Here is a 27,180-nt window from a genome sequence, read left to right on the forward strand (position 1 = left end):
GAGGTGAGAAAAGGGGGAAAAGGAGAGGAGATTCTCTGCTGAGTGATAAGACAGTGCAAGTGGGTAACAGAATGAAAAAAAGCAACTAAGAATGATTAGATCAAGATGGGTATTTGTTGTCACAAAACGAAAGAACACTCTAAAGAGTCTTCAACCTAATAATTATAAATGGGCTAAAAAATTCAAGAGTAAGACACAAGGCGATCTAAACAGGACCTGAAGCAACGGAAGAAAGCAACGATGTTCTCACTAAGAACTCAACATCACTTTAGCTTCTGAAAGAATAAAACTGGCTGCACATGTTCCTAAGATTACAAATGAAGATAAAAAGGGTCCACAGGCTTTATTCACATGGTTCATGTTTTCAACAAGAACAGAACTATAATTGAATGGAATCTGGTATATTTTCACCAGTTTAGCAGACTATCTTCTAGGAATCTGGTTTGATCAAAGTTTTCTTCTCCAGCTGTAAGGATAAAAAAATACATAACATAAACACGTACCCTGTGTTTTATAAGAAGAAAATATAAGATGAAGAGAACCTCAGGAGATAAACATTTGCCCCCCTACATTATGTCAACTCAGGCACTCTGCTATGGAAACCAACTCCAAATTGGATTTTGATTGATTTTATTTCAAAAATTTCCCCCTCAGCTTGGTATGCATTGAGGAATTCACATCTGACATGTGAATCTCTACAGGGAATTTAACTATTACATGGTGTGTTTGGTAGAAATCTGAAAAGGCCACATGTCTTGCTCTAAATATGCCTCATGTCTAAAATACCCACCAGTAGAACCATTCACTTGCATCAAGGTACTGTTTCTGTATTTCCTGTTAAAATGCATTTTAGCTGGGAAAGATGACAGAGGAACACATTTGCACATATTCTCTTACAAGTTGAACTAGATGTCTGGGGTGGAAGTAAGACAAAAAGAAGGGACACTTGTTAGCTGGGCAGGACTGCACAACTTCAGAGCAGGAAGAATCACCTCTGGGGTGGGGACAGCGGACTGAGATGACAGCAGATTCCTGGGACTAAAAATGGGTTGAAGGGCTGAAACTGAGGATGCGGAAGGGAGAGGAAGCTGCCAGAGGCAAAATTCCGTTCCTCATTTTATGTAAGGTCATCTCTAGAGAAAACCACTTTCCCCTAGTTAGTTACAATATGGTTGGAATATCTGAGTTATAGTTTAACCTGAACTGGTAGCAAATTTCAAAATACTGCAGATTATCAGCTACTCTATTGTTTTCAAAAATTTTTATTTTTCTATTTTTAAAAATTTTTATTGGAGTATAGTTGATTTACAGTGTTGTGTTAGTTTCTACTGTACAGCAAAGTGAATCAGTTATACATATACAAATATCCACTCTTTTTAGATTCTTTTCACATATAGGTCATTTCAGAGTATTGAGTAGAGTTCCCTGTGCTATACAGTAGCTCCTTATTAGTTATCTATTTTAAATATACTAGTATGTATTTAAAGGAAAGGAAAAAAATAAAAAAGAAAGGAATCATCCCTGTATATCCTCCATTAAGGTAACAATCCACTACTTAAAATAATAATCCACTACATAAAATAAGTCCAAATAATACCTAGGGACTTCAGAATAAAAATATTAAAGGTGACTAGTGATTAATCTATCATATGGGAATCCAAAACTTTCCCATCCATTTAGACTAATAAAATTTTGTTTCCCCATTTCATCATCAGAGACAAGCCACTTCGGAAACTTCAATAATTAAAAACTTGAATTTATTCTCCAACAAAGACTTGAAATGGAGACCTACAGTCACATTCTTCTGTAAAGTTTCTAATGAAGATCCCTCTCCTCCTCTTTTAAAATTAGCTCTACCTTCTCCATTCCAGCTCACTTTCCTTTCTGGCTCTGCACATCCTCCCAGCAATTAAATCTCAGACTTCACTAACAATCCATCTCCAACCTCACTGTCCTCCTACTGACTTCAAAAATCAGTAAGAGGGACTTCCCTGGCATTCCAGTGGTTAAGACTCTACCCTTCCACTGCAGGGGGCATGGGTTCCATCCCTGGTCAGGAAGCTAAGATCCCGCATGCCTCGCTGCGCAGCTGGAAAAAAAAAAATCAGAGTGCCAAATGCTGAATTTGGAAAAGACCACCTTGGATGCAGCATCTTCTACCCATGATTCAACTCTTTCTCACCTTTTCATCACAAGAATTCTGAAAGCCATGCCAGTAAGCATCCACTTAATCTCTTAACTCTGTAGTTTACCTTCTTTTCCTAAATTCCCTTGAAACAAGGTTTCAGACGGGCAAGGCAGCAGCAAATCATACCACTGGGCAGGGGCTGAGGAGAAGACTTGTGAACCGTGATTTAATGACCCTTCCTACCCAACACAATCTTCCTTCTCCTTTGATTTCTGTACTCTTCCTAAGCATTCTGCTACATTTGATGCTTCTCGTCACTCCTTTCTTGAAACTTTCCATCCTCGACTTCTTAGATTCTCTGTTATTCTGGCTCTCCTCCTACCTTTCTGCCTGCTCCTTTTGAAGTCCCTTCACTGATATGATTTTCCCCCTTTCCCTTGATCTCTGGGTATTCTCCAGGGCAAATCCTTTATTCTCTGCCCTTTTCCCACTACATCTGAGGCCTAGGAGAGAGTTCCATTTTCATGTTTCCAACCTTTATTAACTGGCTCTGAATTTCCAGTTGCTCCCAAACCTGACATCATCAGAATAATGTGAGTGAACTTCTTAAGGATACAGATTCTGGGACCTCACTCAAGTAGTATGGAATCAGACTCTCTGGACCTAAGGCCAAGAAATCTGTATTTTCAGCAAGTTCTACAGAGAACTCTGATGGAACCAGTCCACATATGGAGAGCAGAGAACCAGTGACCTATACACCTTTATCCACTGGAAAGGCTCCATCACCTCAAACTGAACCTTAATTATATCCACAGGCATTTTCATTTGTCAGTATCACCATTTTAAACTCACAAAAACACTTTAAAAATGTGCTTAACTCTGGATTCTCTCTTTCGTTTTAAAATTTTATTGAAGTATAGTTGATCTTACAATGTTGTGTTAATTTCTTCTGTACAGCAAAGTGACTCAGTTATACATATATTTTTTTCATAGCCTTTTCCATTATGATTTATTACACGGTATTAAATATAGTTCCCTGTGCTCTACACGAGGACCTTGATTTTTATCTGCTCTTCCTTCCGGTATGCCTCAGGGTTGAGCCTCCATTCCCACTGACCTCATCACTCCACTCCTGAATGACTGCCTTAGTTTCTCACTGACATCATCACTCTGGCCTTTTCTCTTCAACACCATCCATCTGAGAGGTGGCAGGGCATAGCTGAAAGAGCTACAGCATCCCACAGCCCTGAGTTAAACTCCGCATATCACTTCCTGCTGTGTAAACTCCCCATATCACTTCCACTCTATGTGGACCTTAGGAAAGTATATACAGCTCAGGAAGTGTCAGTTTTCTGGGCTATAAAGATTAGCATTAATATCTGACACGCAGTAGATGTTCCCATATTGTAGCTATTGTAACTGCTCTTATGGTTACCCTATAAGCAAGAACCAGTTTCATCTTCCTTCATCATGTCCTCCTTCTGGTAAAAATCCATGGACCATCTGATTGATTCTCAGATAAAGAATAAGTTACCCCCTGTTCTTTTATCCTAGTACTAGTATGTACCTGATGTGATAGTGGGCAAGCTACTCAGTCTTTCTGTGCTTCTATTTCCTCGTCTGTAAAGTGTAGATAATGACAGTGGGTAATCCTAGGAGGTAATTCATTTGTTATGGACTAATGAATTATTAATAAATGTATTAATCCATATCAAGTGCTTGGAACAGTGCCTGACCCACTGCATTATAGTAAAACCCTCAATAATTATTAGCTAGAGGGAGTAGTAACAGTAGTTGTAGTCATAGATATACTATGGCCATGACTCTCACAGTCTACTGTCCTACTGACTGTTCACACCCTGCCTGTTCACTGCAAAGGCCATTCTCATTCTTGCTTTTGTTTAATCCATTTTCTTCTCTACCTGTCACAGTGCCTGGCACCTAGCAGGCATAAATGCAGATTTGCTGAATTCAGTATTATAATCCCCTCCACCCAACCAAGTCAGCCGCGGACTTTCTCTGATTTCAGAAGACCTCTCTAGGGCTTCCCTGGTGGCGCAGTGATTGAGAGTCCGCCTGCCAATGCAGGCGACACGGGTTCGTGCCCCGGTCTGGGAAGATCCCACATGCCGCGGAGGGGCTGGGCCCGTGAGCCATGGCCGCTGAGCCTGCGCGTCCGGAGCCTGTGCTCCGCAATGGGAGAGGCCACAACAGTTAGAGGCCCGCGTACCGCAAAAAAAAAAACCTCTTTATCCCACTCTCTTCCATTTGCTTCTCATAGGTTTTTTTGTTTTTTGTTTTTTGTTTTTTCACAACAAAGCCATAAACTAGAAGCCAGAAAGAGCCCCCTGCTCTCTTCCCCTCCCTGATGGGGCCCGTCCAATAACAGGCAGGGAGCACACAGGCTTTCTCCGCTAGGACAAGTTTCAGAGCCCAAGGCCAGCAGCCTATGCTTTGACCACTAGACGACTCACTGTATTTTGTTAAATACATTTTAACATTTAAATTATGTCATAAATATGGCATCATTACAATTTTTGAGAGGGAAAAATCTAGATCTGTTGATATGCTTTGATGACCTCTATTGTTAATGCTAATAGAAAGTACGTACTTTGTTTCATTTGGCTCTTAGAGCAACCTGCCCATGGATGTCATTATCTCATTTTACCCGTAATGACACTAAGGCTCAGGGTCACCCAGCTAGTAAAGCAACAAGGCCAAGATTTGAACCCAGTCCTGTTATACTCCACAGCCCTGGCTAATGTGCAACAAGATGCCTTAATGCAATTAGTGGTTTTAATGCTACATGGACAGAGAGCCTCTATTTGAAGAACACACCTAATCCTGGTATGGAAGAAGCTATATAGTATAATGCAAATCACACAGGCTTAGAATCAGAACTAGCCCAGTCTCTTAGGGTGAACCATAAGAAACTGCTGTGTTTGTAAGTAAAAAATCAGTGATTTTCAGCTATTTCATTTGGTTCAAACTTTAATAGCGAGTAACTGGATTTGCGATTATTTAAACCTCTTTTGGCCTCAGTTTTTTCAAATATAAAATAATGAAGTTGGACTTTCTGGAGTTCTAACAGAAATAAAAGCTCCAATAGGCTATGGATTATGGAATTAACATGAAATCCCCCAGTCTCATCAAGGAAATGTTTTTACATTCTTGGGAAACACTTTAATGAGCAGCATGCTAGTATTAAAATAATAAACATCTCTGTGAATTTCTGGTGGTGTGGGCAACCGTTAATTATTTTTAAAAATCTGAATAAATAAAAGCAACTTCATTGTACTCAACACAGAATGCCCAAAGCACTCAAAGCTTCCCTGTCCTGCAGTTAAAAGAGGTCACTATAATTATACCTTCTTGCAGTTTCTGCAAGGAAGCCAATAGCACAGCTGCTGCCTCTGGAAGAGTTAGTAGTTGGGGATTTGGGCTTCGTCTTTCTGGAGAAACGAACAAATAAATACAGATTCTATTAGCATTTAAATATTCATATAGATAAATCCTATTCCAGTATGCTATAATACTAGAAAATCTCTGTGAAATACCTCTGTGATCCCTCAGCAAAGAGCCCCTTACACAGAATGATTTTTACAAGTTGAAACATTTCACACTTCCCTTAGGCATTGCTTACAACTGGTTATGTTGTGTATTACAGGGAATGGAAGAAAATTTAAACTATATACTACAGAGAATTTCATGAAAGCAAGGAGGATTAAGATAAAGAACTCATGAGAAATTTCCCCCTCAGAGCTTAAAATGGGATGTCTGGGCTGAAAGGTTTAGATGGGACCCTGCCTGGAGCCTGGACTATCTTCTCTCTTGTTCCTTCCAAAGCAGTTTGAGAAAATAATCTACCTTCTTGGCCACATGTTAAGTCAATTATTTGACTGAAGGAGAATCTGCAAAATATTCAAAACTATTTCAAATCTAAGCTGACAGAAGACAAATGGTCCTGATTCAACACAAACCATGATTTTTAATTTGGGAGCTGCTGAAGTGGGAAAACAAAACTTACCCTCCTACGGTAAAAAAAAAAAAAAAAAAAGGTTAATTACACTGCAGGCTTGAAGAAGGTAAACAAAAATTTGATAAGCACCTATGTGCTTAACACAGTGTTTGGTATTTTTCAAAATGAGTCTACTTGGTATTTTTAACAATCTTGAACATTTATCAAAATGAATGGTATTTTTTTTTTTTTTTGGTATTTTTATTTTTAAATCCAATGGCATGGAAAGGTTTATCATGAAACGTCTCTGGCTCCATCCTTAAAGGCTCCCACTTCTTCACTATTTCTGGTTTTGAACCTTTTGATAGTTCTTTTTAGTAATATAATACAGCTGTTTGAAGTTTTTAGGCAAATCACTATTTTAATAATGATGATGATGATGATACCAACATCGGCAACAACAACAGCGTTTAAGAGAAATCTTGTAAAGATCATTCCCTAAACGGGAGGCCCATTTCTCGGACGGGGTAGGCGCACAGCTCTCATATCCATCCTGACGCCCGGGAGCGGAACCCCGGCCCCCGCCGCCCACCTCCATACTGGCGGGGCCTTGCGATCCCCAGCTCCGCCGCTGCCAGCGCGCGCGCGCGGGCGGGGCCGGCTCTCCCCCGGGAAGGCCCAGGGGCCAGTCTTGGAGGCGGAGCGCGCCCCTCCGGTCCTGCGCGGTCCTCTGTAGCCCGCGGCTCCCTCACCCCCGCGCACTCACCGGGCGGCGGCCGGTCGGCGAGGTCCTTCCTCCGGCTCTGGTCGGAGATGAAGCGGCGCCCCTCTGCCAAGGCGAGACACGGGCTCAGCGCCCACCCGGCCCGATCGATCGGGGTTCCGGGGCCGGGAGCGGGCGGGGCCCGGTGCGCGCGGAACTGCCCGGGTTGGGGCGCCGGCGCGGATGAGGGAAAAGTCCGCACGCCCCCCGCCCCCGGGCCCCCGAGTGAGCTTCGGAGGGGGCGGCGATCTCGCTCACCTGCTAGGGTGGGGCGGTGTGTCCCCGGAAATCCCAGTCTCCCTTTGGGCAAGAGCCAGCAACCCTCCGGTTTAGGGTGGAGGATTTCTGATAATCTACCCCCGCCCCCCAACCTTTCTCCTTGATTAACTGAGACCAGGATGACCTCGATTATTTATGGGAACAAACTCGATAGGATTCTCTCCCCACAGCTCTACATCTATCCCACCGATTCATGCACCCCTACGGATCTCCCTCTATTGCTGTCGGAAGAGCAAAGTATTTGGAACGTACGTGCACCCTTCAGGTAGAGCATAGCTTGCGGAGTCCAATTCCTTCTCTCAAAGAGTCTCTATAACCCGGGGAGAAGAGGAAAGCAGTTAGTAAGGCGTTGCTGCCCAGCCCACTATTAGGGAAAAAAAGAAGGGAGGGGAGGGAAAGAAAGAAAGGGAAGGGAAGGAAGGAGGGAGAAGATATTAGGAAAAGAGGGGAAGAAATTGAGAGAAAGAGAGAGGGAGGAAGGAAGGAAGGCAGGCAGGCAGGCACACAGCACGCGGAGTCCCAATTTTTGCGTTTGATTACCTGCGGAGCACTGTTCGAATTTCCCATGAAAGAAAACACCAGGAAAAGAGTCAAGGTTGTTACCACCAGACTTGTGAATCCCTGTATGAAAAGATCAAAGAAGTCGTTTCTGTGCCTCTATAGGATCTTCTGCTTCCTTCCCTGGCGCCTGGACAATTACAAATCCCTTACTTTTTGCTATGTTCTGTTTTAGCGCTCAGAGGGTGGGGCAGAAGGGGGTTCCCCAGTTTATCGTCTAGTTAATCCACAAAGAGTTCCTTTTTAAAAACAATTTATTAGAAACATATTATTTTTATTATTTAACCCAAATGAGGATTTGGGTGAATTAGTGAAACTTTTTCTTTGTAAAATCAAATGATTCTGATATTTTAAAGGCATAACGTTTAACTATCCTTTAGCCTCTGAAACACTTATTAAACATAAAAGAGGTAAAAAGCTATACAGCTTTTTTATAAAATAGCTAAAAAAACTCAGGTATATAAAACTTTTACTTACCTTCATGTTCTACACCTTTCCAGAAGCTGCAATAACTATAACTTAACCTCTGAGTTTTCTAATTTTGTTCTGAAGGTGGGGCTTTTAAATCTTAGGGTCAAGGATCCCTCCTGATTTTGCATAGAGCTAGTGTCCACAGGGACTTCCTGTCAGTCTTCAAGATTGAGAGGATCTGATGACTCCTCCAGGGAGATTCAGTTGCAGGAAGCAGAGGAATGATTGATGGGTGAATATCATTTACCGTCCACATCAGCCAGGAGATAGTCTGAAAATATCAGCATCATGACCTTTGATTTTCCTATTAGCTTCCCAAGGCAGTATTATTATTATTATTGAAAATGATTAATAACCCCAGGCAGAATCAAAAGTAAATGAACAAAGTAAGAAAACTTGTCTTGGGTAACTAACTAGCTATCAAGCTAACACCGGTGAGTAAAGATGAATCATTTGGGTAGAAATGAAAAGGTTAGGGAATCTCAATGGATTTTGACATCAGTCATTCACTTAATTATCCATTCAATTATTTAACAAATATTTATGGAATGCCTACTATGTAACAGACATCCTTCCTTTTAGTTCAAGGGACACAGCCATGTATTAAAAAGACAAGTCTCTGCTTTGATCATGCTTATCTTCTAGTCAGGGGGGAAACACTCCAAACCGGTAAATAAGGTAATTACAGAATTTTAAAATGCTTTATAAAGGAAAAGTAAGCAAAATGATGTGATAAGGTAAGTGGTGGGCTACTTTAGGGAAGGTAAGAATAAAAGGGGGTCTGGAAAGATAAGGTGGAGTCAGACATGGGATAAACTGGGGTGGGAATCAGTATTGCTGACATTCTCAGGCAGAAGAAAAATACAAAATCTTGGGATGGCAAGTAGCTTGGCTTGTTTGAAGAACAGGAAGGAGACCAATGGAGCCAAAGCTGTGTGGGTGTCAGGGGAGGACACTGTAAATTGAGGTTGGAGAGTAAGAAATGGCAACTTGGTTGTAAGCAAAAGATGATGATGCTTAGACTAGGGGAGTCCTTGCAAGGAATGGAGAGCTGTAATGAATTTGGGAGGCAGAAAACATGGACTTGTGGATAAACCGTATATGAGAGTTTAAGAAAAATAAATCAAGGATGACTCTTAGAGTTTTGGTTTAATCAATGGGTGAATGATGAAACTCTTTATTGAAATTGGAGAGACTTCATAAAGCAGCAGTTAAGAGAGGGAAATAAAGAGTTGCCTTTGGACACATTAAAATTAAAATGTATATTAGACATCCAAGGAGAAATGTGAAGTAGGCATTTGCAGATGTAAACTCTAGAGCTCAGCAAACAGGTCACCAGCCTATAGATTTTTTTTCTAAAGGCAGGAATTATCAGATTTAAGAATCTTGAGAATTTTAAGGCAGGAAAAAATTGGGATTGAAAAAATACTTAGGGAGTGAACGGAGTTAAAGAGAGGAAGAGATAGAGTTCTGAGAACTAACCTACAGAGATTGAGCAGAGGGAAAGTCAGCAAAGGAAGCTGAACTGAAGCAGTCGGAAAGAAAGAAATTCCAGGAGAACGAGGCCATGGGAGCTGGGAGACTATCCAATAACATTGAAAGGTTAAACTGATGTGAGCTAAGAAGTGTCTGCTGGATTTGAGAATATGATGGCTTTTGAGGACAGAAGCTAGACTGGGATGGGTTGAATAGGATATGAGGAAATAAGGACAAGTGTGGACAACCTTTTTGAGAAATTTCACCAAAAGGGGGAAAGGAAAATGAACTTTTAAAAAAGATATGTGAGTATGGTGGAAGCGGGCTATTTTTTTTTTTTTTTTTTTAGCCTTGCAGCAAATCTGAATCCTTTCAATTTTAGGGAACTTTGGAAATTCCCTAAACTATAAATTATGATTCTTGGTGGGAGGCAGCATCTTCCTTGTATTGTAGAAGCTGAAAATGCTAGACACTCTTTACCAGCCTCCCTATCGGGTAGAGTGTGGGCATGAGGCAGGCTTCACCAATCAGACGTACCCACTCGTCCGGAGCTGGGGAGGGAAGAAAGTGGGGAGTAGGAGAAATACTTTCTAGTGCAGCACTGGTTGCAGGATGCTTGAGTTTGTGGGGGCAATCCTGGCTACAATGCTAGTGACAGACACCAGCATCCAGTGCTAGAGGAATAGTGATACTAACCGCACTGTCCTTTTAATAAAGTCCTCTTTTGCTTAAATCAACCAGGTCTGTTGGTTTCTTTTGATGACCATTTGCAGAACATGTGTGCTGATGGGGATGATCAGCAGAGAAGGAGAAATTGATGATGTGGAAAGAGAACTGCAAAAAAGGGAATTTGTGGAAGGCAAGAAAAATAGGACCCAAATTTGTCAATATCCAGTTGAAACAGTTCTATACACAGGCAGACAGTGAACAAGGACCAGAGTGGCCACCATATGCTAAAGTACCACGGATGAGAGAGATGGTCACTTTCTTCGGAATGTTAGAGCAGTGCTCCGCAGGTATTAATGCGCTTTTGAATCACCTGGGAATCTTGTTAAAATGCACATTCTGATTCATTATAGCTGGGGTGGGACCTGAGAGTCTGCATTTGTACTAAACTCCCAAGTGATGCTAATGAATGCTAGTCTACTAATCCTTGGACATTTTGAGTAGTAAAGCTTACAGGATATAAAAAGTGATAAAAAAAAAACTAACGCTTAGAGTCTACATGGCTGGGAGAATGGTTAACAATAGAAACATCAGGGATAATGGAGAGGAACTAGATGAGTTTAGTTTGGGACTTAAGTTTGAGGGGTGATGCTATCTACCAGTAAATACTTGTCTAAGAGAGACTGGGGTTTGGGCATTTGATGTTTGGAATTGTCGATCATGTGCGGCCAAGAAACTGAGATCTGGTTAGTAAATGAGAATGAAATATAGAAAGTAGTTTGTAGGTAGAAACTTGAGGAATATTTACTCCTTTTAAAGAATAAGTACAGGAAGAGGGAGCCAGAACCATGAATGTAGTGTTTTCCACTGTTTTAGGAGAGGAGGAAGATAAAAACTAAGGACTAAAAGGTTTTCACCATATCTAAAGAAAATCAATATTCCTTTAAATATTACGTTTTAGGAGTTTAGAATTTAATTTCAAAGGATTGTAACAACTTCCAAAAAAAAAAAAAGCCACAGAAGAAAGATTATGCATGTGTTTATATTTTAAAACAATTCATAAGTGAAACCCAGTTATTAGGTTAGCCCTAACAAACAACTAAAATGTCTTTTCCCCCTCTCCATACCGAAAACACACAAAGGTTTTAGAAAGAGGGACGGGAAAATAAATTGCCAAACAGTGATTTGCATTTACAATCTTAAGGAAAATACAATGAACGTGATTTGTCTGTAACAGTTTCGCTAATGAATTCACAAACAGATTATTTACGTCAAAGCTGCCATTTTCAGCATAATATGCACAAGTGAGCAGAATGGCTTTGACGTATTATCAATATTGTAGTCTTATCAAAAGTAACATGCCAGAATGTGTTTGTTCTAAAAGGGCATTGACTCCCAATCAAATGTTTTTGTTAAATTCACAATATTTTAAGATTTTTACAGGTCTAAACCTAGAGATTGGCTAAGAAAAGTTACTTATTTGAGAAAAAAAGCTGTTGCATAAAACCAGTAAATTTTATTCTGCTGATATGATGACCCGGCAGTGGGTACTGTACAAATTGGATCCAAAACCTTTTTTAAAGGCATATTTAATGGAGATCATTTTGCCTGCATCACTGATGTTATCTGGATTCTTCTAGTTGACTGGAGCATGCCCAAACCCCATTTAAAAAATACTGTCACAGTTTAAACTGCATTCTTACAAGGTCAGTGATTATTGTGTTCACACAGAAAACAGCTATCTTTTTAAAAAATTATTTTTAAACTTTATTTATACATTTTTAAATCGAAGTATAGTTGATTTACAATGTTGTGTTAGTTTCAGGTACACAGCAAAGTATTTCAGTTATATATATACATAAAACATTTTTTCAGATTCTTTTCCATTATATGTTATTTCAAGATATTGACTATAGTTCCCTGTGCTATACAGTAGGTCTTTGTTGTTTATCTATTTTATACATAGTAGTATGTATCTGTTAATCCAAAATTCCTAATTTACCTACCCGCCCCTTCTGCTTTGGTAACCGTAAGTTTGTTTTCGATGTCTGTGAGTCTATTTCTGTTTTAAGTTTGTTTCTATCAGTTTTTTAGAAATCACACATAAGTGCTATCACATGATGTTCGTCCTTCTCAAACAGCTCCTATCTTGGGTAAGAGTACCTGGACAATATGACTATTGAGATACTCAAGTATCCAAATTACTCTCTGATAACAGAATAGAGGGTTTTGGTACAGGATGATGAGGTCATTGGGTTCAAGTCCTACTTTGGCTTTATTCTCTGAAGGCCAGTCAGCCCCATAGGCCAGTTGTCTCACAAAGGGGTGGAAGAAGTAATTTCCCCAAAGGGCTACCAGTTTTAGGAGGAGATTTAGGGACACTGAGAAGGCCTGCTATCCAAAATAAAGCTCTCCACTCATTGGCCAGTGTCTTTACTGTCCTTTACTTAAGGCTTTGAACTTTAAGAATGTCTTTTCGCAAACCATGTAAATACCACAAAACAATTGGCAGGTTCTAGGAGAGGACAGGAAGGGCCAGCTGTTTTGGCCTGGTCAGTCAAACAGAGGTGACCTTTTAATAGGTCTTAGAGTTGGTAAAGGTAAGACCATGAAAATGTGTCAGTCGATGAAGGATCTGGGGACGCCATTTCTATGTCCAACCTCCTATATGGATACAAGTAGCAGAAGAGCAGAAGTTGGAAGCTTTCAGCCCAGAGGACAATGTTAGAAAGATGTGCTGGATACTGTATTTAAAAACAGATTCACCAGACAATAGTCAAGACTTACAGTTTAATGATTGGATTCAACAAATACTTATTGGGTACCTTAACTGGTAGATTTGGCCAGTGGTTTTCAGCCTTACTAAAGTATAAGATCAAAACGTTGCAGACGTTAAGTGATTTTATTTAAGTCACAAATACTGAAGTATTATATATTCCTTCCATGTAGAGAAAAAAACATTAAGCATTTCTCCACTAATTTCTAAATTCACTGCTCACTTTTTTACCTGAAGTCTATTTCTATTTATGATTACATTTAAACAGTTTGGATATGGAAGATGTGACCATTATGTAAAAAAGAAAACTGCATATAAAGCTAATTTAAAAAACACGAGGTTATGACCCAGCAATCCCACTACTGGGCATATACCCTGAGAAAACCATAATCCAAAGAGTCATGTACCACATGTTCATTGCAGGACATGGAAGCAACCTAAGTGTCCATCGACAGATGAATGGATAAAGATTTGGCACATATATACAATGGAATATTACTCAGCCATACAAAGAAACGAAATTGAGTCATCTGTAGTGAGATGGATGGACTTAGAGACTGTCAAACAGAGTGAAGTAAGTCAGAAAGAGAAAAACAAATACCATATGCTAACACATATATATATAGAATCTGAAAAAAAAAATGGTTCTGAAGAACCTAGGGGCAGGACAGGAATAAAGATGCAGACATAGAGAATGGGCTTGAGGACAAGGGGAGGGGGAAGGGTAAGCTGGGGCAAAGTGAGAGAGTGGCATGGACATATATACATTACTAAATGTAAAATAGATAGCTAGTGGGAAGCAGCCGCATAGCACAGGGAGATCAGCTCGGTACTTTGTGACCACCTAGAGGGGTGGGATAGGGAGGGTGGGAGGGAGATGCAAGAGGGAGGGGATATGGGGATGTATGTATATGTATAGTTGATTCACTTTGTTATAAAGCAGAAGCTAACACACCATTGTAAAGCAATTATACTCCAATAAAGATGTTAAAACAAAACACGAGATGGGTTATTTTGCAATGCTAAAGTTTTAGAATTTCTTAATAAAAATACATCTGACCATTGTTATGGATTGAATGTGTTCCCTCCAAATTCACATGTTGAAACCCTAACCCCCAACATCATGGTATTTGAGAGTGGGCCTTTGGGAGGTAATTAGGTTTAGATGAGGTTATCAAGATGGGGCTCCTCATTAAGGGATTCGTGTCCTTATTAGGAGAGAGATGAGAACTTGTTCCTTCTCTTTTTCTCTGCCATGTGAGGACACAGTGAGAAGGCAGCTGTCTGCAAGCCAGGAAGAGGGCCCTCTCCAGGAACTGAATCTGCCAGCACCTTCATTTTGGACTTCCCAGGATGCAGAACCGTGAGAAATAAACACCTGTTGTGTAAGCCAGTCTATGGAATTTTGTTATAGCAGCCCAAGTTGAGACAACCACCAGTTAATAGAAAAGTACCCTTTTATTGAGAAGTAAGACAAGTGTATTTACAATATTCAACTGTTAGATCATATAATCTGTGAGACTTTTAAAAGCAGCAGTATTCCAGGAATTACAATTTATAAGGGGAAAAGGAAAACATTCCAAATAGGTTTCTGTTTACAGAAAATACATTTGAACAATGCCAGAAACACTTAAGGCTAAGTAGTATTAGACCTTCTCCTCCGTCTTTATAGCAATAATCAGAGAATGTTTTTTGTCACAAAGACAGAAGGCTAATTTTGGAAAGGAAGAAACAATATGATGTACAGTCCTTTCTGTCAGAAGACAAGTATGTTTAAAAGTAGAGCCTCATCAATGGTTCTGAATAAGAAACATACAATGCTGCCAAGCAGTCCCAAACTCACATCTGAGATAAACTGTGGACTCATTTAAAGCTGAAAACTGCTCCAAGCCTCTGACTCTTACTAAGGACTGGGAGATTATCACATCCTTTACACATGTCTAATAATGCTTTCTGAAATAAGATTGCTGAAAAAGAGATCTCTGTTACAGTGCAAAGAATATTTTGATAGAAATTCATGTCTACAAAGGAGCTAAATAATACAGATGTTCCATACATTAACAGATACTGTTCTTGCTTTAAAAAGGTAGAATTATCTAGCCACTGTAAATAATATGGGTCAGTCAAAAATATGTATAACAGAGTCCTACAGGGCAACTTGTATAAGTCAATCCCCAAAATATGTATATATTTGACACTCTCCAAGTGAGGATATTACTTTTTTGAAGAACATTAGACACAACACTAGGTTTCTTATTATTCCATGAACTATTGAGGTAGGAGTCTCATTTTGTCAATGTCATCTGTTTTCACAGATCATAAGTCAAATGCCAGTACCAAAAAGACAGTAATCCACAAGGCTGAACCATTAGACTATCTACCAAGTCCTTCCTTCTTTCGATGAGCAAGGTTGGAACTTCTCTGTGCATCAAGAGATTTAACTAAAAATAACATAGGCTGTAATATATTTCGTAGACACATTTGTCAATAAAAATCACAAATTTCAATTATGATTTTATACATTAAAAAGCTTTGCAATTGTTAAAAAAAAGAGTAAATAGTATAATCATTAGTGGTAAAACAAATAGTACCATGACTCTTGAAATGTCTTCCTACATCTATCAAAAGGGTGCCACCTTGGAAAACTACTAATGAAGAAACAACTACTGTTTCCTACTGCCTGTCAAGCAGCAACAGTAGAAAAGACAACACATCATTTTTGTAGTGTCATGTTTTTCACAACTATAGCCAGTTTAATTACAGCAAAATAATTTAGTATGTGAACTCAGATATTCTCTCCATGAACTCAAATGAAGAGTGATCATATGAAACACACATTATGCATATTGATTTTTGTTATGAAAAAAGCTGAAAAGAAGGGAAAACTTGGCTTATGTAAATAGCCCTTAAAAAACAGCTGTAAGTTTAACCTTTTAACACAGTACATCTTAAAGTAAATATTACCAGTAGTAATTTTATGAAAAGCAAAATAATAAATCACCGCTAAATTGTAAAAAATAAAAGAAAAAGAAAAACTGGATCACAACATGGAAATATCCATTTGGGCTGCATCATGTAGTATCTTAAATAACAAACTATTCAATGAAATGAGCTAGGTAACAGACTCCTACATCACCAAGAATGCTTTTTTTGTTAAATGCTTACATGTCATGAAAGATACAGATGCTCACGTGAGAGTCCCAAGAAGTATGAGGACTTCCAGAATGTGTTCCTGAAAGAAAAAGTGCTGAGTCAGCTATAACTTAGAAACTACAAGCTAGTAAAGAATGACCTTTGCATATTCCCACAAAGAATATCTAGTTCAGATTTTCATCTGGCTTTAAAATATTAAGATTCAGAAGAACCACAAAAGTTTTATTTTAACCATACGTTTACCAAAAAAAAAAAAAGAAAAAGAAAAAAAGTGATTCATACATCAACACTGGGTTTTCCTGGTTTTAATATATCACGATGACATAATCCAATCTAACTCATGCACCACTTTCAGAGACACAGTGCAACTGGAAATATTTTCGCTGCTGCAGAGGACATTACAGTTCTAAAAAGCAAATGCCGATGGGTGTGCTTGCATCTTCAAAATAAAAAGAAAAGAAACAGGCACTACAGTTCTCTAAGGATGGCTGTGTTTCACACATTGTGGAAAAACAGTAAAAATCCCCTTCAAGGTTTCAATATGCATTGTAACATAGATTTCATCTCCTTCGGTTTGCTTGCTGACTTCTTAGATGACTTGGTTAGAAGTCTGTTTTCACTGCTTCTTTGTTAACTGCTGTTGCTACTCTGTAGGCTATACGTTTTAAACTTCTGTAAGGAACATTACAAGCTATTTCATGTAATTTAATTTTGTGCTGAATATTCTTCAAAGGATTTTATAAATAATACAATATTTTAAATGAGTCTTCAATTCACTTGTTGTTATACCATATTGTTGCTTTCTCCGACTTTATCTACAAACTGCAAGAAGAAAAACAGATAATTAAATGAAAGCCTAGGGCACTATAAAATATTACATCAACACTTCAAATGTTGATTAAAAAACCCAGCTTTATAAGATTTGTGGAAATTTAAGGTATGACTGACAACGATTAATCCAGTACTACTCACCACCATCTTCTGACACATAAATGTATATAAAAAAAATTTTTTTTCTATAAGTTGTTTCTGCATGACATGTTACACATATGACTTTAAGGGTGCAATACAAGAAACACAATGCAATTAATAAAAAATTGGATAAGATGAAGCTAACGCTGCTAGCTCAACAAAAAAAAGTAAAAAAATAAAAAGCTGAAATGTCAGCCATTCATGCATTAATGAACCCAATAAGGTATTTCAACTGACCATTATTGTGGATCTCTTCTGGGCCTATGTAGTCTTTGAACAAACAGATTTAGCTCCATTAAGTTCAATAATTAACAACAGCTACTGACTAAAAATACTTTAAATGTGTATTCTGGACTTCAGACTGAAAGTGGCAATGACATTAAAAAGAGACTTAATGATGCAAGCATAAATCGATAATTATGGAACATAAGTTTTAACACACATTAATGTAAGTGGTTATTTACTTTGGTTACTCCACCCCAAATATAAAGCAACTGGGCTTTCTTCAGCATTCCAGATGGTGATGCAAACAGATGTTGAAACAAAGTAATTAGTGAAGATATTAAAAGTTACATAACCCAAGTGACTATATAACACTACCAAAATCTAGCAATCATCTAACCCTTTCTTTCATTTCATTATTCACATTTTTACTTAAGCATTTATTATAATGAAGTAATAATAATAGGAAACACAATTTATAATATTGGATGTCCATTTATGCAAATACTGAAGAATCCTTAAATTAAGGACATGATTAATGATTACAGCTCTATAACTAGTAGTTTTAGTACATTCAAAAGACATTCTAGGTATAAACAACATTGACTACTGTATGAGTTTGGGGATTAATGCAAATGAATCAGGATATACCCCTACAAGCCTAGGTTCTAGCATTTTATATAATCGCAAATAGATCAATTGGCACACTGAAACTAAAAGTTGCTCTCAAAGCACTCATGGATTCATTAGAATTTTACGGTAAATTTAGGTGGAGAGAAAGCACAACATTGTCTCTCCAAAGGTAACTTCAAAAAATGTCTAGGTTATCTGGGCTGCAAGGTTCTGATTTGAGGATGGAAATGAGATTAGGCTTATAGTGGTACCTATTTTTAGTGGGTAAGCCAACCTTTAGCTCTTTGAGAATTCAATAAATGCTATGAACTACCTCTCTAGAAGCATCTACAAAAGTCTGCAAACAACTTTAAGAAGTTGACTGCCCGCCCTGGAGAAACAGATTTGACAAGACTGTTCTAACCGTGGACAGAGCTAGGAACGGAATTTTATCATCTGACTCCCAGTATCACAGTGCTTTATTTAATTGTCTTAAAGCACTCCATTTGGTGATACAGTCTAAGAGAGAAAACATTTGTAAGAAATAATGGTGTCCTTTTATATTATCGCTTCTAAAATTAGAGATCATATAAAAGTTAATTGAAAAGTGCCTTGAACTCTCAAAGAGAAAGGCAGCATAGCACATCAATCCAAGTTACATGAACAAAGAGAGAACAACATTAAAAATGGATACAGTGAAACCAAATTTCAGGTTCTATAGGTTTAGCAATGATTATTTTCTCTGGTATTCATGGTAACCACGATCTATGCGATGCAACCACTCATATCATAATAAAAAACTTATCAATCATGTATCAATTCCTCAAATTTCTACAAAGAGCATCAGACAGCATTTATCTTTAAAATTTTTATTTTATTTAAAAAACTTTTAAAAATTATTGAAGTATAGTTGATTTACAATGTTGTATTAATTTCTGCTATACAGCAAAGTGATTCAGTTATATGTGTGTGTGTATACACACACACACACACACATTCTTTTTTATATTCTTTTTCATTATGGTTTATCACCTGATATTGAATATAATTCCCTGTGCTATACAGTAGGACATTGTTGTTTACTCATTCTATATATAATAGTTTGCATCTGCTAACCCCAAACTCCCAAGCTGTCCCTCTCCCCAGATAACATTTATTTTAATGGTTTAAAAAACATATTGTTAAATATATGATTACTTACTGATCTAATTCCAGGTAAATTCAAGAGTGATCCAAGGACTGGCACTCTTCTAATAAATCCAACAACCACAGGAAAGAAGCCCCTGCGAGAGGCGAAGAAAGTTCTTAGAATGAACACATTCTCTATTACCAAAATGAACAGTTAGCCATGTAAAAAGAAAGGATCCTGTTAAAGTTTTGAATGTTTTAAGAGACTTCAAAATTCAGTTATTCCTTACCTCTCCCTGGATTTGATCCCTTCCTTAATTGTGCTCATAACATTCTGTTTATATAGATATAAACATCTATAATGGCATGACTATTACATCCTACTGGTACCTTTACAGTCTATTTCCCATATTAGAAATGAGAGATTCTCTAAAGCAGATTTGGCACTTAATAATGTTTGTTTCCTGTGGGCAATATGGTGCTTGGCAGATAGAAGACAAATGATACACCTTTCTTGAATAAATAATTAAACCAACTTACTTGAAAGTATTTTCGCACACTGCATACTATTATTTACTGGGTAAGTGGCATTTGTAAAATATTAACTGATCAAAACCTCCCATAATGTATTTGGTCCAAAATTTTCTAATATCTACATGCATTAAAGAAAGTGTCATCCAGTGACAGTAACTGTACAGCATCAGGTCTACATATTAAAATGCTGGATCTATCTATCTATCTATCTATCTATCTATCTATCTATCACTGTCTGGTTGATGCAAATACCAAACATAAACAGAGTGCCGTAAAATGCCAACAAAATAAATTTTATTGCATTGAAAATACTTTATAAAATAATTTATACCCTGACATAAGCAATCATCTGCATCTGATAAACACATCTGGGTTTCTGTAATAATTATATGACATTATGGTTTACCTAAAGAGAAACAATAAAATAAAATGGTTGCCTTACCTGAACAAGAGAAAGAATCCATAAATTTCGAAAATCATGCCTATCAAAGGCCAACCAATCAGGACTACAAATACACCACCCAGGAAAAATCCTGTAGCTTTCATTTTATGTTTTTGGAAGAAGAATCTGAATGTTCTTTCTAAACCAATTACAAAAGCCAAGCCAGCCACAAACAAAACCTAGAAGAGGAGGAAAACGTAACACAGAAAAAGCAGTTAAATGCACTGCATGTGTTTGAAGGGGTCAGGTCAAAGCTAAATATGATAAAAAAAGTCATGTGGCTTTTAATGTGAGCAACTGGCCAGAGAAAACTACAATGCACACCAAGAGGCAGAACCACGTTAAAGCTGTAGTTGTATCCCACTCTGTTCAGTCCTCTTCTATCTTGATTAGATGAAGAAAAGAGAAACAAAGAAAGATTAGGTGTCACCCAGCAGCATCTGCTTCTGTAGTGGTTTCCCCAGCTTTAGCTAGATGGCGATGGCTTAGTCAAGCAGATGAGCGGCAAGGCAAGAGAGGGAAGGTGCCCGTAAATATGTCAACCGAAGGTACTCCTGGTTCTGAAAACTTGATCAGGGGTGATAGGAGTTCCTATGGATGGGAGAAAACCTGACATGGCCCAGTTGGTAGTAGAAGAAACCACGCAAAGCCAGCAAGAAGATCCTAGTTTTATTAATTCCGGAAATCTGGGAGCAGCAGAAATGAAATACAGCCATGCATTCTCAAATATACTTATAGTTTGTATGTTTTCAGACAATGGACAAGAGATGGTGATTGACTAAAAGCCTGCGTTTTCCCAGGTTTTATTCCCAAATACTTGCCTTTCTTCATAACCATTCTTCAGCGAAAAATATTTCACAAAAGTATTTATTAAGCCTAATGGTTAAGCTTCACATTCTGAGATACCAATGCTGTTTATATTATTGTTTATTAAAACATTAATTTTGAACAATTGTTACCCTTTATATTTTCCAATGTCCAATTAAAAGCCCAATGTTAACATACACTTCAAAAATATTTTATCGTTATTCAGTGAGTTTATTGCCCTCTTAGAAGGGTTATTATTTATTTCTAGAACTCTTGCACAGCCTTCACACATGGACAACAGAGTACACATTCCAAATAAACAATATACACACTTTTCTTAGCAGGTCAATTATTAATATAGATATATTTTTTAAAGGTTTAAGTGGTTTTTAAAAATCTGTTCATTTTATGCTATTTAAGCAAATGTTAAATCTCAGATGTGTAAAGTCAAAACATTAACAAATTTACCAAGACATGGGGCTATCAAGTCATCTATTTTGAACTATTTGAGGCAGTCTTGATTTAATCTATTGTAAATCACATAGCAAACACTTAACAGAGCAGTTATGGAATTAGAAAACTTCATTAAGCATTTATCTTTTATTTAAACAGAAAGCTGACAGGTTCCACCCCTGATGAAATCAGAGGATGTAACAGGAGTCTTCACATGAGCAACAGTGAATTATTTCCCCCCGATTTCATAGCAGGCAATAATTCGTTAGTAGTTAAAACTTCCTTATGAATTTAGTTAAAATAGATATTGAAAAACTCACATTTCCAATAGCCAGTAGTGCTTTGTCAAAAAAGAGAATCATTCCAAAGAACAGGAAAAACACTCCAAATCCTGTTAATCCCATTCCAATTTCTGCAATATAAGTTATATGGTTAAGGGTACAGCAAAAGTAAAGTTACATTAAGATCCTCATAAACTAAGCAAGAAAAAATTTTCAGTTTTTCTTTTGACTGATATAAGGAAATAGGACCCCAACATTGCAGGTTGACATAACGACATTCGTTAAGATCCAGAACAAATTAAATTAACAACAGAAAATTACTCCCAAAATTTAAAATATGAATGGGAATTTCTAATCCTTATATGAGAGAGAGCATTTCTCACAAACATATTCATAATAGAGAAAGACAAATCAGGAATCTAAACCTTTGGTTTTATTATTTTTTCCCTCCCAAGAGCCCTTCCGGCATCAGACGTAAGTATGTGGGTTCACTTTTGTCTCCTCTTCTCCTTTCATATTCCATGACTAGTATTTGAATGCACAATATCTGCAGTTCCTTCTTTCCCTTCTGAAAACGAATTCCTTCCTTAACCCACTGGAAATGCTATGGGAGGTCAGCACAGACTGCTTCTCACAATGACAACAGGAGACATTTTGAGTCAAGAAGCCGTCTCCTCCAAAGTTAATTTTCAGACTTTTAACTTCTTCATGGCTTATTATGGATTTATCTTCTACAAGTCTCTCTCAACTATGCATCCATTCACATATTTAGTCTAAGAGTCCTAAAATAACCTCTCTAACATTTCAAAGAACATTGTTTTACCTAATATTAATATTCTGGGTTTTTACTTTTTCATTCAAAAACAAAGAATTGTTGATCAACTCCTAAATGCCAGCAACTGTTCTAGGTACTGAGTATAGAGTGATGGACAAAGTATAAGCTTTTACGTCTATGGTTACTCTTTATACAAAACTAATATTTTATTGCCTTTACACTCCCTAGACTTATCTTTATGTCTGAAGAGTCTTAACTTTCTAAGATTACAGTTGTACTATTCTGTTAACGTTACAAAGCACAATCCACGAAATTAGTTCCTTGATCATTTCAGTTTTGATTTCAGGAAACAGTCACCAATCCTTATTTTACCTAGCAGCACTATCTGCATAAAATAATAAATCAGACCGAAACTGCCACATTTTGGGAAACACAATTTTAAATACACAATAGTGATTTCTGATCTGTTACTTAACTTTTTTGCCTCGGCTCCAGAGAGCTAAAATCTAAGTCACAGCTACTTAAAAATTTAAGCCATGTAATATGTTACGATGAGTTGAAAATTTACATCCTATGCCTTTTTCGACATCCTTCACCTCAATTTACAGTTAACTCTTGCCTCCCATTCCAGCTGCCTTGTTCTCCGAAAGTTAGTCTAAAAGAATTCGGGTCCCTGTCTATAAATACACTGGTAAGTGTATTCCACGGACACAAATTCTCATGAAAATTGGAGGCTCATACCTTCATGCTTAAATGCTTTAGGAGAATTTAACCAAGTAACTGTTCAGGTGTCAGACATAATTTCCTACAGGAAAATATGGACAAAACAGCAAGGACAATTCCATTAAATAACTATTTAGTAGTTAGGATTTAGTCACTGGCAGCTGAGTTATTTAAATACAACTCATTTCTATCTTTTCACAAATTGTCCTAATGATTATGTACACATTTTGAGATGTTTGTTCATCAGAAAGGAAACTATATGGCAATATGCCTACTATGTATTGAGAATTTACCATGAATTGCCCATTACGAGGTGCTTTACGTATCTTACAGAACTTAATCCTCCCCATACTACTGCAAGGTAGGCATCATTACATTATTCTAGAAATTTTTTTTTGCCAGGTTAAATATGTTTGATTAAATGAAATTCAAGGGCACTGGAGTAGGCTGGACTTCTGGGAGAAGCATCTTTAGGTTTAATATAATTAGTTTGTTACTAATATAACTAAGGAGATGTCAGTATGAAATTGACTGCAGTGAAAAAGGACAATGTCTGTACATGGTTTTACATTTAATGAGATGTTTATACAAATATGTCATAATTCCTTTAGCAAAACTGGGGTGTTAAAAAGTAGCACCAGCCCCATGTTTCATGTGGGCAACTGAAGACTCAGATTAATAATTCACCCTTGATCACAGAATCAGCAAATGTGCGTGTGGAGGGGGACAGGTGCAGGGAGGGACGGGGGTGTGGTGTGGAGTCCGTCTAGAATTCAAATCCAGTCTTCAGGCTCCACATCTTACAACTATAACAGGGGAAACCAAAACATTCCCACTACTTTATCCAGTGTCGTACAGAAAGAGAGGGTTGCCTATAACATTTTTGCCAAAACGGACACTAGCATGTTATTGCCCAACAGTCCCTGATCTGAATGGGTCAAAAGTCTCAAACTGACCTCGCTGTGTTATTTTCTCCCCTCCAGAATTCCATTCTTGCCTATGCCTATGTATTCACAAGCCCTCTGGTTATTAAAGCCCTACTTGGAGCTGCTCTCTCACCACCACAATCATACACAGTAAAATAAACATCTTCCTCTGTGCACTATCAAACCTTCATTCCCGCTCGTGTGCGCACGCACACACACACGTGCACACATGTGTGTTTTTAAAGCATAATCTGATAAAAGCAGTCTAATAAAACAAATGTATCTAAAATCAAAAGCTTATTGTAGAAATTTGATAAGGAGAGCTGTTATTAATCCAATGACAATCACTGTTAGCATTTTGATATCTTATTTAAGACATTTTAAGGCAGCATTGTCTTTCTTACTATGCCCATTCCTTTCAAAAAGTAAAAATATCACAATAAAGAACTCAATTGAACACCATGGTAGAATTTCAGGCAATGTGACATAATGAAGTAAAGATTTAGAGGCAGCATAGGAACTGCCCCACTCCAGCCCCCTCAATAAATCTTGTGGGGTTTTTGGGGGGTGGGGTGAGGTAGGGGGTGCTAATATAGAATTCCTTAAAACAATTATGAATTGCTATTTACTATGATCAGTACTTGGTCTGGTACTTCTCTTCCAGAATCAGGATCCCAGAATAATTCTGGCAAGTCACTTGAATGATGGCTGATTCCTACAGTTAAACACACACACAAACACCATTTGAAATCCAAAGAGCTTTTGGTTCACTAATCATTTTGTGTTCTGATTCACTGTCTTATCTAAAACACTTGGCAAATGCGCAGCAAAGAGTATAATTTCATCCTCCTCATCAATTTAATGAAGTGAGGAGAATGCTTCTTATTCTGCCCACATTCTAACCCAACCCCCTTGTTTTGGTTTTTGGAAAGATGTAAATCAGGCACTTGTCCCTATAAGACTTCAGTAGAAAAGAATCTCTACACACAGGATAAGCAGTTCATATATTTACCTATGTAATAATCACAGACTAAGATAGGAAAGTTAGATAGGAAAAGTATGTAGAGATTAAGTACTTCCTCTGAGTAATTAGTAGTATTAGAAATAAATCCTAGCAATTTATGTATACAATTCTGCTAAATTCTGGGTTTCAACTGAGAGCAACAGAGCACTGCATCATAAAGAAAATAGGCTCTGAATATTCTACACAGTCTCTCAAAAAACAATCAATGCACAATTCTAAAGGATAAATATCTACTGTTGAAACTCTTTTTGCTATGGAACAATTTCATCATTCTAAGATAGATTTCAAATAAGCTTTATAGCAAGTCTTCTTAGATGCTAGTAGGGTACCGTGAAAAGAACAAAGGTTTTTGAGCCAGCAGACTTGGGATCAAGTCTTGTTTCTGTCACTTTCCTCATGATTATACACTGAATTTCTTTTGAGCCTCCTTTAATTTATAAGAGACATACTCCTCTTTGCTCTACAGGGCTCTTATAAGAATTAAGGATAACGATTTATATAAAAGCCCACGGTAAACTGAAATAAGATGCTTTTATACAATTATATACAATGGCTACTTTTATTATAACAGTAAACCAAAACATCCCACAAAAACCAAACAAAAACCCCAAACAAAAAAGGACTATACTTATATTTTCTCTGATCAGAACAGGCAGACCAAAATGGGCATCCAAGGTACAGACCCAGTCCAATTTGAGGAAGGGAGGGAGCCTGACTGGGGTGGCAGTGTGTGCAGGAGTTATTAGCAGCTCGGTGAAGTTCAAGTTAGCCATGACTTGAATCCAAACCTTACGACTCCACTTTAAAACAGGGCATTTTTAAAGGAAGTTCTATTTTTATTTCAACAGACTGTTTAGTTCTTAAAATCTTTAAAATTCAAGTAAGTTATTTAAAAAAAGAAAAACAAAGGCGTGGCAGATAAAACAAAGTGAGATAAAAAGTCTATCACGACCATCAAAAGATAGGAAGCACTGGAAGAAATGTAAATACAAAATTATTAAGATTGACAAAAAGGGATAGAAAAGTGGAAATTTTATATTGATAGAAAAAGAAAACAGACAGCAATGTTAATCTTAGAGATAAGATAGGCCTAGAGAACTCTGTGGCAGGCAGAAAGATGCTAAAATAATAAAACATGCCACCAAAGCACAATATACAATATTAACGAAAGAAATCGTTTAACTGAACACAGAGTTTACTATTGGGGAGACAGTAGCCGGTAGAAAAGTGAAGTTGTTTCAAGGGACTTTTAAAAGGTTGCTTCCAGTAGTGGCAAAAGGCAAATACTCAAAATATTTAAGCGTAAGCACATTTTCAAAAACAGCCTATCATAGATAACATTTAAAACTCGGCCTCCCAAACAACCAGCAGTAACTTGTAGAGGACCCCAAGCATGTCACGTGCAGAAATGTCCCCAAGAGTGGGCTGCGGGCACAGCGCATCAAACTTTCTCTCGTGGCCACCCGCGGGAACAAAGCGCCCATCTCCCCGGGAGTGAGAGCTGCGCTACCGCGGTGCAAGACAGACGCTCGGCGAAAGCTCCCCCTCCCCAGCTAGGGCGTCTCCCCAGACCCCACCGACTCTCCCCCCAGGCCAGGTCCACCACCGCGAGTCTAGCCCTCGTTTCCTCCAGGCAGCCCTCCAGACGCCCACAGCCCTAGCTCTGTCTCGAAGGCCGCCGCCCCCATTCCGGAGCTTCATTCATTGACCCGGGAGGGCGGAGGGGCGGGCAGGCGAGACCCAGCCCAAGGAAGGGGTGTCCGGGGCTCGAGGCGGGGCCTCGGAGCAGGTACTTACTCTGTGTGTCCGTTAAGGAGATCATGGCTGCAGGGGTGAGGGCGGCGTCGATAGCACCTCGGAGCTGCCAGGGTGTGAAGCAAAGTCAAGAGAACGAAGCCGGGAAACAACCCAGGCGAAAGCCGCCACGTCTTCCGGAAACACGCAGCCGCCCACACCCCAATTCAAAGCCGTTCCCCATTGGCTAAGCCTGCTCCCAACATCAACCAATCACCTGTGGCTTTGTTCAGTGACGCACATGGTGGCCACACCCCTC

General features: G+C 38.3%; 2 protein-coding genes across 5 annotated transcripts; both read right to left on the minus strand.

Moving 5' to 3' along the window:
• Positions 1-329: 329 nt before the first annotated feature.
• SPX (spexin hormone) lies at positions 330-16,368 on the minus strand. The gene is made up of 7 exons (XM_033867000.2): positions 16,241-16,368; positions 8,164-8,428; positions 7,669-7,749; positions 7,381-7,438; positions 6,853-6,915; positions 5,497-5,580; positions 330-466 (listed from the first exon to the last, which is right to left on the minus strand). Exons 2-7 carry the CDS (start codon positions 8,167-8,169, stop codon positions 408-410), a joined length of 351 nt encoding a protein of 116 aa, XP_033722891.1. The 5' UTR covers positions 8,170-8,428; positions 16,241-16,368; the 3' UTR covers positions 330-407.
• Positions 6,853-27,081, minus strand: GOLT1B (golgi transport 1B). 4 transcript variants are annotated; one of them, XR_012324507.1, is made up of 7 exons: positions 26,925-27,081; positions 21,719-21,810; positions 20,139-20,317; positions 19,236-19,317; positions 16,241-16,307; positions 7,381-7,438; positions 6,853-6,915 (listed from the first exon to the last, which is right to left on the minus strand). XR_012324507.1 is itself a non-coding variant. In XM_073788977.1 (5 exons), the coding sequence occupies exons 1-5, from the start codon at positions 26,947-26,949 to the stop codon at positions 16,263-16,265; spliced, it is 423 nt and encodes a 140-aa protein (XP_073645078.1). In that variant the 5' UTR covers positions 26,950-27,081; the 3' UTR covers positions 14,515-16,262. The 4 variants fall into 4 exon arrangements, 2 of the variants coding, with proteins under 2 accessions (XP_073645078.1, XP_004328909.1); XR_002176621.3 differs by lacking the exons at positions 6,853-6,915; positions 7,381-7,438 and adding an exon at positions 16,511-17,050 and having other exon boundaries at positions 14,515-16,307; XM_073788977.1 differs by lacking the exons at positions 6,853-6,915; positions 7,381-7,438 and having other exon boundaries at positions 14,515-16,307.
• Between the last annotated feature and the right edge of the window lie 99 nt (positions 27,082-27,180).

Source organism: Tursiops truncatus, chromosome 11 (assembly GCF_011762595.2).
Source record: "Tursiops truncatus isolate mTurTru1 chromosome 11, mTurTru1.mat.Y, whole genome shotgun sequence".
In the NCBI taxonomy this organism is placed as follows: Eukaryota; Metazoa; Chordata; class Mammalia; order Artiodactyla; family Delphinidae; genus Tursiops; species Tursiops truncatus.

Coding starts and splice junctions, on each gene's coding strand:
- SPX (XM_033867000.2), bottom strand. Junction 6,916..7,380: donor GCTCTACCTGAAGGGTGCAC/GTACGTTCCAAA, acceptor TCGCCTTGGCAG/AGGGGCGCCGCTTCATCTCC. Junction 5,581..6,852: donor CGCCGACCGGCCGCCGCCCG/GTGAGTGCGCGG, acceptor TCGTTTCTCCAG/AAAGACGAAGCCCAAATCCC.
- GOLT1B (XM_073788977.1), bottom strand. CDS start 26,949: ATGATCTCCTTAACGGACACACAGA. Junction 21,811..26,924: donor CTCCTTAACGGACACACAGA/GTAAGTACCTGC, acceptor CTTATATTGCAG/AAATTGGAATGGGATTAACA. Junction 16,308..19,235: donor ATTTACCTGGAATTAGATCA/GTAAGTAATCAT, acceptor TTTTTCTTTCAG/GAACACATTCTGGAAGTCCT.